At 32.5% G+C, this 14,505-nt stretch overlaps 1 protein-coding gene across 1 annotated transcript; it reads right to left on the reverse strand.

The window, feature by feature from the left end:
* Window positions 1-361: 361 nt before the first annotated feature.
* Window positions 362-10,234, reverse strand: LOC145308915 (ropporin-1-like protein). The gene is made up of 7 exons (XM_080150302.1): window positions 10,114-10,234; window positions 8,599-8,654; window positions 7,848-7,927; window positions 4,288-4,394; window positions 3,723-3,784; window positions 2,459-2,602; window positions 362-1,321 (listed from the first exon to the last, which is right to left on the reverse strand). Exons 1-7 carry the CDS (start codon window positions 10,174-10,176, stop codon window positions 1,210-1,212), a joined length of 624 nt encoding a protein of 207 aa, XP_080006428.1. The 5' UTR covers window positions 10,177-10,234; the 3' UTR covers window positions 362-1,209.
* Between the last annotated feature and the right edge of the window lie 4,271 nt (window positions 10,235-14,505).

Genomic DNA, 14,505 nt, shown 5'->3' on the forward strand with positions numbered 1-14,505 from the left:
AGAATGATTATATTCAAAGCTGTCAATGACAAGTCAAGTGTTCAAATTATTCATTGTCTTTTTTTACAGTAATGAATATAAAGCTGACTTATGTATATATCAGGGATCTAAAGGGATAAGACAATAACCGATAAAGTTGATGTACATCCCCAATGATGATTAACAAAATTACCCCTTCTGTAGAGTACAATTAGTGGTTGAAACATTTGGACACTCAACATCTTTGGGGACTAGTGTAATACACAGCCCAATGTCTCCTTCCTTCCTGTAATGTTGTATACAAACACAAAATTGGTCTAATAACAAAAACAGCAAATTATACAGTAGCTACTCATTTACAAAAGATGTGACATAATAAACATTTTTGTTATAAAATACATATATATTTCAGAATAGATTTGATATGGTACAGATATATTAATTAGCATTGGTTGTTGTTTTTATTTATTTTCTATTCTACTTTATATAAAGCTATATATTAGTACATAATGCAAATTTTATTGTACAAAGCTATAATAAACAATTATAAATAGAATTTTGGAGATCAAATTATTTTAACCTTTTGCTACAAAGGTATTTGATCATACATTACATTCCAGGGATCGAGGGAAATCAACCTTTTACAATTTATAATCAGGTGGAAGCCTAAATTTGACAATCCATCTTTTCAATTTTTTCTCAAATGATCCAAACGGGTATTAAATTTGAGGCTTAGTCGCGGCTGCCGAGCCCTGTTAGAATAATAACTTATAACTTCTTTCTGTATGTATTAAAAAATAGTTTTAAATCTTGTTTTTGAATTGGATAAAAATCAAAGTTATTTTTATTATTTTTTTTAATTTCACGAAAGCAAAATAATCAAAAGTGGAGAAAAAAAAGTTATATTCGGTTTTTATCTTCATGCAACTAAATAAAAAAGATTCGGAGCCAGGATGAAAAAATAGTTTTACAGGGGTTAGATACAAGTTATTTATCGCATCGTATTATAGACAGCTATCGGTGGATATTGATATATGAATATAAAAGCTAGTTTTGTTAGCTTTGAGGGGCCGAAGTCCCGGTCTAAGAACTGGTATTGATTTTATGTTTTTTATTTTAATATTCATATAAAATTGTCTTTAATAAGATACTATATATGATTTTTCATTATAGCTGACAACCGGTTCTCATCACAGCGGATATTAATCGGATTCGAAGCCATACTGAAAATTAAATGATCATCTTGATATTTTCCATATAAACCATTCCTCCTTGGTGGCTGGATATCTTCTCGATTTTGTTCACTTTCTCAAGATACGCTTCTGTACTTAACTCAGAATGTCTGAAAAATAATAAAAATAGTAGTAACATAATGTCTGTCTGTAAAGATGGATCTCATTAACCGCTAAACGGATAAGGGTCATTTAAGGGTTATAACTATCCCAAAAGAAACCTTCCTTAGAAAAAATTACATTCCTACTATTGTTTTACTTTTTATTGTAAATCTTAGTTGAAAATGGAGGGTCGACTTCGCTTCCCCTCCCATTTTCCTCAAATGCCTCTATAGGCCTTTAGGATGCTGCTAATTATATAAACAAAAAGATATAAATTTGAAGTATTGGAATAAAATTGGCAATAACAAAACGACATAGTAACCTAATTTAAAACCAAAATATAAACAAAACAAGTCAGTTCTATAATCGCCAGTATTAATTGCTGAAAAATATGAAAAAATAATTACATTTTTAAAGTCAAAGTTAAACATTAATCGACATTAATCTTATTATCTGAGTTATAGAGCCGCTCGATAAAAATATCTTCATTGAAAATTTTAAACCATTGAAACTATTCTAACTATTATGGAATATCAAAATTTGAGATCAAAGCCATCCGCACGCACGGCCATATTGAAATGTAGAAAAGCATCGCACTTAATGATAACATTAATCTGGAAATAACCAGCCTTTACAAAAAGTGTCTCAACCTTGAAAATACTTTGACCTATAAAATATTTGATAATACTATCATAATAACAATTTTTTCCCCTAATGACAAATTATTGACAGACACAAATTAAATTATGTTTTTATCAGGCGTTTTACCAATTTTTTTTTCGTTTTTTGTGCTCAAACACTCTATTTAAAGAAACGATATGTCAACATTATGACAGCCTTGGCTACTTTTATTTAATACAATTATAGTCGACACAACTCATTGAAATTAAATTTCAGCATAATTACGACAGTTTTGACAGGTACACCATAATGGAACACACTTGCAGAGTAGCTTCGCTGCTACTTAAAACTAGGGCTCGGCAACAGTGCATCAAACGCATGTAAGCTTAATTACTTAATTTTGAAAATTTGCTGGAATTTGAAACCTGACACAATTATGCAATCTCTCTTTTGAAAAAAAATCAAATGCATCATGAGCGAATGACGCTCAGCTGCCAAGCCCTGCTAAAAAAACAGTTACTAACCTATCTAGAATATGGAGGGCAATATATCTGTATTGTCCAAATGTAAAGCAACAAGGAAGAGTATTTTCAGAGAGCACATAGCACGCAGCTATTAAGGATTCATCCAGGTTCTCTGTTATCTTGTAACACACAGATCCAATGAACCTAAAAGGAATGTTTTTATTTGGTATTTATGTAAAGTAACGGGGTGTCTGTCTGTCTGCCTTCTTATATAAAAGTAAAAGCAAAGCAGAAAGTTTATTCTTTATCACTTTATCCTTCTGTCTATCTGTACAGCCATGGCAGAAATTAGATTTACTTGGATGCAATTTGAGATAAACTTCTGAAATGTATTGTTAAGATTCTTCCAACCAATAAGTTCTACTTTGTACAAACTTTTTATGTTCATTTTCTGTGAAATCGTTCATTCTTCTACCATGTGAAATAGGATTCTAAAGATTATCAACTTAAAATATTTGTACATTCATTTTAAAGATGTTAATTTTTAACTTTTTTAACAAAATTCTTTCATGTAATATGATTATCCTATTCAACTTATTTTTGGAATACTGATTCCTAGGACAACAAAGTACAATGTTAAAAGCAAAGCATATCGATAACCAAGTCCTAAGAATGTCCATTAACAGTATCCTATACTTTTGCAGTTTCGCAACAAGCTCTACAAGAGTTCTGAGAAGCTCTACAAAGTGTCCTAAAAATAAGCCATGTGACGTCAATTGATTCATCGCTTTTTAAGGGTCATTTTTATGACGTCACACGGCACATATTTTAGGGCACTTTGTAAAGCACCCAGTTCTGACATTCAGCAAGTGTTAATGTTAGTTTGTCCTACCGTTTAAAAGCTTTGCTTTTATGAATGTTGTCATCCTTGTTTTAATGCTTGTAACATTAAATTGAAAACTAGCGGCTACGCCCCTAGAGGCCTCTAGGGGCACTTGAGGAGAGAGTCGAATTTAATAATTAAATTTCTTATTTTAGATTTTAAAAGAAAAAAGTAAAATTTTGGGGGGGGTTGCCTCCCCCTCATTTTTAATATTAGTTAAAAAAATAAAAAAAAAAAAAAAATTGGGGGGGGGGGGTTCATTTTTTGGGGGGGTTGGGGGTGTCCCACCCCCCAAGAAAATAGTTATAAACCTTCCCGGGACTTATGAGAAGCTACCCTGTTAAGGAGAACCCGATCGGTTCAGCGGTTAGCGAGATCCTTCGGTACAGACAAACACACAAACATCCTGTTACTTTATTATAAGGATATGATAAAATTAACCTTAGCCAATCAACATCTCCCTTTCTCCATCCACCTGTCTGTAATACTTCCTCTAAAAACTCCTTAAATTAAAATAATTAAATCAAATGCCCTAAACATTCTCTCTAAATGAACGACCATAAATGTCAAGTTTGAAATAGATAGGACAATTCTAACATGTCTAAATTAACGACAAAATTAATTTGTTCCAGACGTTCGCATAGACGTCTAAGGGAAGGGGTAAAGGGGTTATTACCTACCCTCAAACGTTTGAACCCCTCAAAATAAAAAAAATACATTAATTCCACCCCCTTTTCAAACCTTTGAAACCCCTTATTGTACCCCCCTCAAAAGAAAAAAAATGTTTACGTCCCTAGACATACAAAAGGCTTGACCCAAAATGTAGAAAAGCTTCTCCTTTAATAAAGAGCGTAATTTTTTTCGCAGTATTCAGTAAAATTTTGACTAAACGCAAAGCATAATTAAACCCATAATCAAGAACAGTTTGACCTAATAAGCGCATTTGACTGTAAGCTTGCACACAACTTTACGGAATAACACGAAAGAAATTGCGCTCATTATTTACCTTTGGAAATCCGACTTCCTTCCATTTTTCCGTGAGTGCTTGTGTCTGTATCTTACAGTTTGTTCCCATGTGACGGTGCAGGATTCTCAACATACCAGGAGTTATCTCTGCACAAAACAAGAAAGATTGGGTATAGTTCTTTCCACGACATCCCTCCATAAGGAGCGATTCTTCGTATTTTTCACAGTAGCTTTTCTCCTATTTCTAGACCCTGCGGGGGGCTAACCCTGCGGGGCCAATTACCTAACCCTGTGGGGCAATCACCTAACACAATATAACCTAACCTAACCTAAAATAACCTATAAAAAGCCATTTTAAAAATACGAAGAATCGCTCCTTATGGAGGGATGTCGTGGAAAAGACTATACCCGAAAGATTAGATACAAAAGTAGTGAAGTAATAGTTTGTTCCCATGTGACGGTGCAGGATTCTCAACATACTAGGAGTAATCTCTGCAACAAACAATGGATTTATTATAACTTGGATCTTACACCAGATTATAATGTACTTTAATAAATTGAACCTTGTAGCTGGCTAAAACAACGATCCTTCCCCCACTCTACCACCTTTACCCCGTCATCTCTCCTCATGCTGGTTGAAAGAACTGACCAATAAATGAGGTTCATATTAGCAAGCAATATTGACGATAATTTTTCCACTGACAAAATATCTACGTATATTCTCTATCAATTGTACCAAACAAGAAAGTTTAGATACAAGAGTAGCGAAGTCAGAATTACCTCGTATTTACCCCATATTTATTTTTAATCTAAATCTTTTGTTTCTTCTTTTTGAAAACGAAGCTTTTCTATAATTAGGGTCGGTCAGTCCGTCAGTCCTTCCGTCAGTCCGTCCGTAACGGATAGTTTTTTTCTCGTTAATTTAGGCATGTTAGAATCGATTTCAAACTTTGCATGGTGATTCCTGTAGTAACTCTATAATCGTTACCAGAATGTCTGTACGTCCATTTTAAACATGTTGATTTTTTAGCTTTTTAACAACAATTTTTTATGTGATAAAATCATCCAATTGATCTGATTTTTGGATTATTGATTCCTATTCCTATTACAATAAGGTACAATATTTTGAGCAAAGCATCTCTATAATTAAGTCTTAAAAATGTCATTATGTCCTTAAATAGAATCCTGTATTTAAGAAGTTTTGTAACAAATTTAGGATATAATTTTGTCAAAACTTATATATTCATATTTTGTATATTCAGTTCTGACACAATGTTCGTCTGTCATAACGTTTCAGAGCTTCGCTTTTATGGATGTTGTCATCCTTGAACACTGAAACCACACAACACCTTTATTCTTAAATAGAATGAAAATAGGGGTGGGAATAGTTTTTTATTTGCTTGTATATTAACTTTTGGTCAGGTTAGGCTAGGTCATATTAGGTACTAGAGTTAGGTCACTACATGTTAACATTATTAGATCACTACATGCATAGTTGGCCCCACAGGAGTTAGACAGTGGAAAAATTAACCCCTCCCTTTGTTTTAAATTAATTTTATCAATACGGCGAGGGGGGGGGGGTTAACATGTATTTAATGTAAAAAGCACCCTTTTTTCTTACCCTATGCTGCATGTAAGGGTTTTTAAAATACTATGCATTGAACAACCTGACCGACGAATATGATCTTGTAGCGTAGCTTCGCTTCTTTAGAACAAATACGATCAGATTTTTGACTGAAATACATCTTAACTGACAAAGTAATGATAATTAATCAGAACCAACAAAGTTTAAATTAATTAGTTTGATGAGTCAAACCATCAAACAGTTGTGAAAAATTTAACGTTTTGGTTGTAAAGATACTTTATAATTCACTTTGTCCATCTATCCGTATTACTCTGCTGCTAATTCAATTTTTTGGTGCGAAGATTCTGCTGACCAATAAGCATTTTGGTCCGTCGGTTTGTCTTTAATCTTATGCTAAGAAATCAAGGATGATAACATCCATATGATAAAAGCAAAGCTTTACAATCAGAAGGAAAAATACGAACAATAACTTTAAAGAGTGTCAGAACTTTATAATCAGAACATTATTTTTGTAGTCTAGAAAAAATTGTACAAAATTTGTTGCAAGATTGCGAAAATACATGATACTGTACCTATATGTTAATACTTTTATTTTTAAGATTTAGATGAATAGGATAACTATATCAAAAAGAATACTGTGAAAAAGTTAAATCCTGCATGTTTTAATTGGACTTTATGGTAACCATTATACACTTGCTACACTTCCTACCAATATTCCTAATTGTTATGGGAATCATCAAGCTAAGTTTGAAATCGATAGCACAATGCTAACATGCTTAAGTTAATGATAAGAGCCAACCGTTACGGACGGACTAACGAACAGTCCAACCCTTATAATAGAAAGTATCGCTTTAAAAAAATTCTTAAAAATGCTTATAGTTTGCGATGCTAGAAAATAAGGCGTAATCAATTATTAGTCCTTGATTACAATCCTAATAAAAAACTTTGGTTATAAAGAATTAAATATACTCTTTATTGCATTTGCTTTGCATTTTTTAAAGCTACTCTACAAAAGTATTTGTGTCTGTCTTTCTTCCGTCCTTATGTACGTAATGCACTAAGACAGTTGGCTTATTAAAAAAATATATCGCGTATCTATTTTACAGATTTTTTACTTTTTTTAATAACAAATTTATTTATGTTATGATTATCCTATTCATCTGATTTTTAGTAGCGAAGCTACTCTATAATTCGAAATGTCTGTCCGTCTGAGACAGAAAGGGGGAAACGTGATTTTCTCGGCTCATCAATAAGTTGGGGTGCTAGATCGATTCCTACATTTTTAAGTTTTCATGATTATCTCAACTCCTATTCTACATAGACGGCTGAAATTGATTGAATACTTTCAGGGATTGAATACTTTCATATTCTGCATACTTTTATTAAGTTTTATCAAGATTTGCTTATTGGTTGGGGTGCTAGTTCGTTTCCTAGAATTTTAGGTTTTCATGATGTTCTTTACTCCTATCTGAGATAGACGGCTGATATTTTAAGGGTTAAATAAGTTCACAATTTACTTATCACCACAAAGTTTCATTAAGATTTGCTAATTTTCTGAGGTGCTAGATCGATTCCTAGATTTTCACGTTATAAATCGTACAAGGTTTCGTGATTTTTTAGTTTAGTGTTTTTTTATGAAACTTCAATAAAGTTAATTTTTTTCCGGATATCCATCCATAATTTTTGAGCTTCGCTACTTATGGATATTGTCATCCTTGTTGGAATACTGATTTCTAGTACAACATGGTAGAATGTTATAAGCTAAGCATCTCTATAATCAAGTAATAAATATGTAAGAATGTCATTTTATACATTTTTGTTTAGTCTTATACATTAATACTCTGCTTATTCAGTTCTGACACTCTACAATTGTTTATGTTCATTTGTCCTTCTGTTTCAGAGCTTCACTTTTCTGGATGTTATCATCATTGTCTCTATTGATTCCTATGTTATTTAAACAACATCGCTACTATTTGACGTAATCATCCTTGTTTATTATGATATATAATATATACCTGAAAATAGGCTGTTCTTGTTATTGTATTGGAATTCAATTCTATGCTTAACAGGCGGATACGATCCATTTGCAAGACATCTAATTAACAACAAATTTATATTTATATTTTTTATCACTTCGCTTCCCTCATTCTGAATGTACATATGTATTTACTGTTTGTTACATATTGTAAGATTATTTAAATTGTTTGTAACATAGTTGCAGATTTGACAAATTTAATGTCTTTATATCAAATATTCAACAAAGCTTCAGAAAATAATACACCACTAGGTATGTCCTTTCACACAAAAATAAATGCAAATTATATCTAAAGTGCGATTTTATAAAATTGAAAATAAAAATAATTTGGCTTAACACGTAGCGCATCCGCTCATCGTCGTGGAGGTGATGTGATCGAATCTTTGCTCAAAACTGCGTTATAACTAAAGACGTTAAAACTGTTTACTACTGCTAAAATGTCAGATGTACAACATTGATAGACGCGGAGTCGTTGGAAAGCCTTGGCCTAAAACCGGCGTTACTAATTTCCATTCACAGTGAGGACATCCAGACAAAGGTCGTGCAATCAGAGAGTTGCTAAACCTAATACCCAGGATGTTTGGGCAGAAAAGTAGAGATTTTTCTCCACTTAGTAATCCCTAGTTCTTGGACTTGACGTTAGAGTGTTATGGACACTGGGCAGCAGCATCGCTCAGCCCGTAAGAGGTAATTAATAGGTAATTGGGTTTGGTATATTATTCAGTTTCTACCTGAAATAGAGAGCAGACCAAACTAGAATATCCTTAGGGTGTGTCTTGATTGCCGCCTAAATATTATACAGCATTTATTACTTTTTTCAGGTGAATAATTACCAACAAAATACATAGTCCTACCCTATTCTAAGTAATAAGGTTTGTTGTTTGTCTGATAAGTTCTTACTAATCAGAAAACTGATAAAAAAAGCTTCACATATGTTCCAGAATATTTTATTTTTAAGTTTAAGTTATAGGATGGTTTTTATGTATTTTTCTGCCCATTTCTCACCCTTCAAGTACAGAGCCCCCAGTTGCGAGAGACGCATCCGCTTGTTTTAGAGTTAGACCTTTGTTTGTGTCAAGTTTTAACTGAGCAGAAAATTGAGGGCTTAAAATCATAGTCTATCAATTTGCACTTTCATGCAATTAGACAAAATTAATCTTAACTTTTGAAAAGTAAAATCCATTTTTACTACTAGCGACTGCGCCCCTAGCATCAGGCTCTTTATTTAAAGAAGTAAGAAGAAGGGAATACAAATACCAAAAGCATCCCAATACCTAAATCAAAAAAATATAGCCTAAAACCATCCACGGACCTATGCGAAACTAACCTAAATAGGAGAACTCAATGAGTTCAGTGGTTGTTGAAATTTTAGGCTCCAGACAAGAAATATCTAATTGTTATAATAGGAAGTATTTTTAAGTTCGAGTATCAATTTGTTTAGTTTTAACTGCTAAAGATATTTTTTTAAAGTTTATTATTCACTAGTTGTTTCGTTCATATAGTAGGAGGGGAGGGGATAGAGTAAAAGGGTGGATTGGGGGTGTCGTTATTTTAGCCAAATGCGAGTATCACTTTTTAGAGTATATAAAAATCTGGTGCAGCATCCAAGTAATAATACAGTGTGTTTTTTTTATGAGAACTTTTTTGAAAGCAATTTTACCCCACTTATAGTTATCAGAATTTAATGATTAATGGCTTATTTTCTTCGTTTTTTAATGCAATTAATAGAACACCAAAAAAAATTTCAGTTTTTATTTAAAAAGTACAATAAAGTCGTTTAAAAATTGTTTTAGCGCATTTTTCTTATGCTAAAATATTCAACCTTTTGCAAGAATGGCTGCTAAACACTTCAAAGTTGAGATCTAGAGCTAAAATACAGATACTATTAGGGACATGTACTAGAACATATCAAAGTTTGAAGGTCATATCTCAACCAGGGAGGGAGTACTGGCCCCCCAAAGTCGACTACAGAAAATCCAATTTTTTTCTTGCAAAGGGTAGAAGATTTATGCATAAGAAAAATGCGCTAAAACCATTTTTAGATGTTGACACCTAAGTTTTGAATTTTAGATTTTACTGTACTTTTTAAATAAAAACTGAAATTTTTTTTGTTTTTCTATTAATTGCATTAAAAAACGAAGAAAATAAGCCATCAATCATTAAATTCTGATAACTATAAGTGGGGTAAAATTGCTTTCAAAAAAGTTCTCATAAAAAAACACACTGTAGTGTATATCTATTCTTACCTTTGTATAGGCTTTTAGAATATCAGGATAATAATGAGGAATTATTTCATTTGTTAATCCCATTTTTATATCAAGTTAAAAAAACTGAAACAATAATATAGTTATTTACTGCATCGTATTATAGACATCTTCCCACGGATATTACATTGAAAATAAAAAGATTAAAACCAGTTTTGTTAGATCCGAGGTGACGAAGGCCCGGGATAACAACACTCGCATAAATTTTATGGTTTTTATTTCAATATTCGTGGAAAATTGTCTGTAATACGATGCTATACATGATTTTTTAATATACCATACTGACAAAAAAGACTACATAACTGTCCCAATTAAAAGAAACTTTATTAAAAATGCACAACAAGCCAGACTTTTACAATTAAATACAAAACTGTTACTGAAGGAAAAAATATCATTAAAAACTTTTTCTTCAAAGGGAGACATTCATAGATTAGATAGATTATAGATCTTCATGCCACTTTATAAAAATCATATAACATTTACGCACTGAAGATTACTTAATCAAAAACAAATAAGCATTTTAAAAAATATAATTAGGTGTTTTAAAAAATAATTGTTAGATTACAAATACCCTTACAAATGAACATTAAAAAACTATAACTATATATGTTTATTTTTACTCTATGAATTTCGTGTTGCTTTCCCTTTTTTATTGGTTCAGGTAGAGAGACATATTCCTAGCTTGTGATGACAATGGATATACAATATGTATGGATATTACGAAAGGGGGAAAATTGTCGTCAATTTAGCTTGCTAACATGCAACTCACTTATTGATCAGTTCGTTCATCAAGTAGGAGGGGAGGGGATGAATCATTATTTTGGCCCGCTGCAAGTTTCCCTTTATAGAGACCATGAAAATCTGGTGTACTATCCAAGTAATAATATATCCATTGTGAGGACCATAATAATCAAGGAGGGAGAGGTCAATGGCGATTAAATGTTTCTACTGTCATTTTTCAATTATATTTCTAGTACTCACAAAAGCAGATTTATAATTGGGTGTGAGGTTTAGAAAAATTTAACACCAATTTATATTCCCTTAACTCTGACGATTATAATATTCTTTGCATGATTTTATTATTAGATTGTCTGTAGGAGAATAATGTGATTCATATGTCCATGTCTTTTTATATTTTTAAAAGCTAAGCAATTCTATAATAAGGTTTGGTTCGTCTTTCTGTGAGTAATGGCAGCTCTTATCGTTATTTTAGAGCTGTCCTATCGATTACAACCTTTGCATGATGATTTAGAAAGTGTAACAACTCTATAATCATTAGCTTATAGTCCATACGTAAATTTAAACATCATGATTTTTAAATTCGACAACAATATTTTGAATTATGATTTCTGGAATAAGTATTTCTAGCTATACCATTTTTAACGAAGCATCCCTTCATCTGAATTTTGTGATAATGATTCCTTTTATAACAAGGCATAATGTTTTAAGCGAAGCATATCTATAATCAAGTCCTTAAATTGTAAATATGTCTTTTAACAGTACCCTGTATTAAGCAGTTTTGTCATAAATTTACTTAAAGTTTTGTTTAGACTAATACATACATTCTGCTTGTGACACTCTATAATTGTTAATGTTTGTTCAACCGTTTCAAAGCTTCGCTTCTATGGATCTTGTCATAGAGAGAGGTTGGTAAACCCCTTTCTTTGAAAATCTGTAAAAATAATCAAAATACCAACCTCATCCCCCCTTCCAAAAAAACAAAACAAATTCCCCTTTCCCTGAGATGGGTTTTTAATAAATGCCGCGTTTTTTCGACATTGATTGATTGAACGAAGACGATGTGATTTCAACACAGAGTATACAACATAAGAATTCAAAATTTTAAAATCACTATTTTAGCCATTTGTATAATCCTAATATATAAAGTAGTAAGCGTTTTTTTGTCTGTCCCGAAGGATCTCGCTAACCGCTGAACCGATATTGTTCTCCTTTACAGTGAAGCTTCTTATGGGTCCTGGGAAGGTTTTAAACTATTTTTGGGGAGGGTGTCTTCATCACCCTCCTCCCAAAAAATATTTTTAATAATCTTTTGAGACTCAAATTTAAAATTTAAGTCCACTTTTCTCCCTCCTACATTAAGTGCCCCTAGATGCTTCTTGGGGGCGTAGCCGCTAGTGTCTAATACGGTACTACGTCAAACACTAGATACGTCAAACATTAGATGCGACAAATGCTAGACAGACAAACAGTAGATGCGTCAAACGCTAGACAGACAAACAAAAGATGCGTCAAACACTAGACTGCGACAAACAGTAAAATTTTCCATTTTGCGACAAACGATAGAATTTTTAAAGTGCGACAAACACTAGAAGCGACATACGCTAGAATTTAAACTTATAAATTTTTATTGATGTTTTCGTTCATAAACATCAAATTCAAAAATCTATCCATGCAGGGATCTAAAAAAATCTAGGTACATAGCGTAAAATTAGTGGTTGAAACGTTTGAACACTCAACTTATTAAACCAACTAATCAAAATTCATTCATGTAACAAAAGTTGTTTAGTCAACAAATAAAAAAACGTGCTTATAAAACTTTGGGGACTAGTGTAATAAACAGCCCATTGTCCCCTCTCGCTCTGCTATCATTGTCCTTTTCCTGCAGATTTGCCCCAAGAGATTGATCAATTTTTTTGTGGGGGGGGGGGTGGTTTGGAGTGTCTCACTTCGCAAGAAAAAATCTTAAAACCATCACAGGACCATAAGGTATATTCCTTGAAGAGTAGAGCCCACTAGTTCAGCGTTTACCGAGATCTTAAGCTTTGGACGGACAGACAGAGATCATTCTACTTTGTATTATAGATATAATAGGATTAATTCTAGTGTTTGTCATATCTATTGTTTGTCGCCTTTAGAAAAAATCTAGTGTTTGTCATGTTCTAGCGTTTGTCGTATCTAGCATATGTCATGTATAGGGTTTGTCTGTCTAGCGTTTGTCGCATCTACTGTTTGACGTATCTAGGGTTTGATGTAGTACCGTCTAATACTACTTAAATCCATTTTCGCTGCATATGTATTAATGCATCTGTTTAGATCTGTATTAGACATTATACAAATGGCCAAAATAAAAATTTTAAAATTTTGAATTCCTAGGTTGTATACTCTGTTAAAAACCTTATTTCATCTTGAAGATCAATGCCCCGTACGATTTTAACAGATTATACCACTTGAGAATTCAAAATTTTAAATTATTATTTTAGCCATTTGTATAATGTCTAACACAGCTCTAAAAAGATGCATTAATACATATGCAGCGAAAATGGATTTAAGTAGTATTAGACATTATACAAATGGCTAAAATAGTAATTTTAAAATATTGAATTCTTATGTTGTATACTCTGTGTTAAAATCACATCGTCTTCGTTCAATCAATGTCGAAAAAATTGTCGAAAAAACGCAGCATTTATTAAAAACCCATCTCTGGGCCCCTAGGGTTATAAAGTCAAAATGTTTTAAATGGACGTACGGACATTCTTGTAACGCTTAGAATTTATACGCTTTCTAAACCGAACCATTTTACTACAGGAACCGCCATGCCAAGTTTGAAATGGATAGGACAATTCCAGCTTGCCTAAATTGACGGTGAGAGCTAGGACAGACCGACCCTAATTATAGAAAAGCTTAGCTTTTGATACAACGGTCGTATCCGGCGATTTTTAATGAAAATGTGTAGAAACGGGCTTGATAGAAATATCAGATCATGGAAAGAAAACGAACTAACGGGTTTCGTCGTATTTTCAAAGTAGCTTTTGATATGTTATTCTAGGTTGGGTAAATGTCGATGATTATCCCGCAGGGTTAGAAATTTAGCCCCACAAAGTTATGCCCCCACAGGGCTATAAATAAGAGGAAAGCTACCGTGAAAATACGACGAAACCCGCTACTGAGTTTTCTTTCCATGATCTGAAATATCTTGGAAACTAGGAGAGCATCTAAAATTGAAATTCTGTTGATAGGAACAGGTTTCGGCAACCAGCCAAGTTTTAAAGTTATAATATGGCGAATGACGATTTTACTAATGCTTACTTGCGGCTGCAGAATCCTGGGTTATACCCCCACGCCCTAAGAACATCCCAGAAAATAAATAAAATAAAGAACAAATTTTAGTTTGCTAATTTATTGTAAAAATATAGATAGTGCTCAACATTAGACATTATACATGAAGCTCATTAGTTTTGCATCATATTATTTACATATACAGTTATTTTTACATTTATCAAAGAAGTAAATTCATACAATTAATTGTACAATAATGCAATATCAATACAAGTGTTCAAAAAGTATTTTATGATTAGACAAAAGCTTTAATAAGTAAAAACATAGTTTTCTGAAAATAATCGCGTCGCGGCCAAC

The sequence above is a fragment of the Acartia tonsa genome, chromosome 2, assembly GCF_053477335.1.
Source record: "Acartia tonsa isolate MP-2025a chromosome 2, ASM5347733v1, whole genome shotgun sequence".
Classification (NCBI taxonomy): Eukaryota; Metazoa; Arthropoda; class Copepoda; order Calanoida; family Acartiidae; genus Acartia; species Acartia tonsa.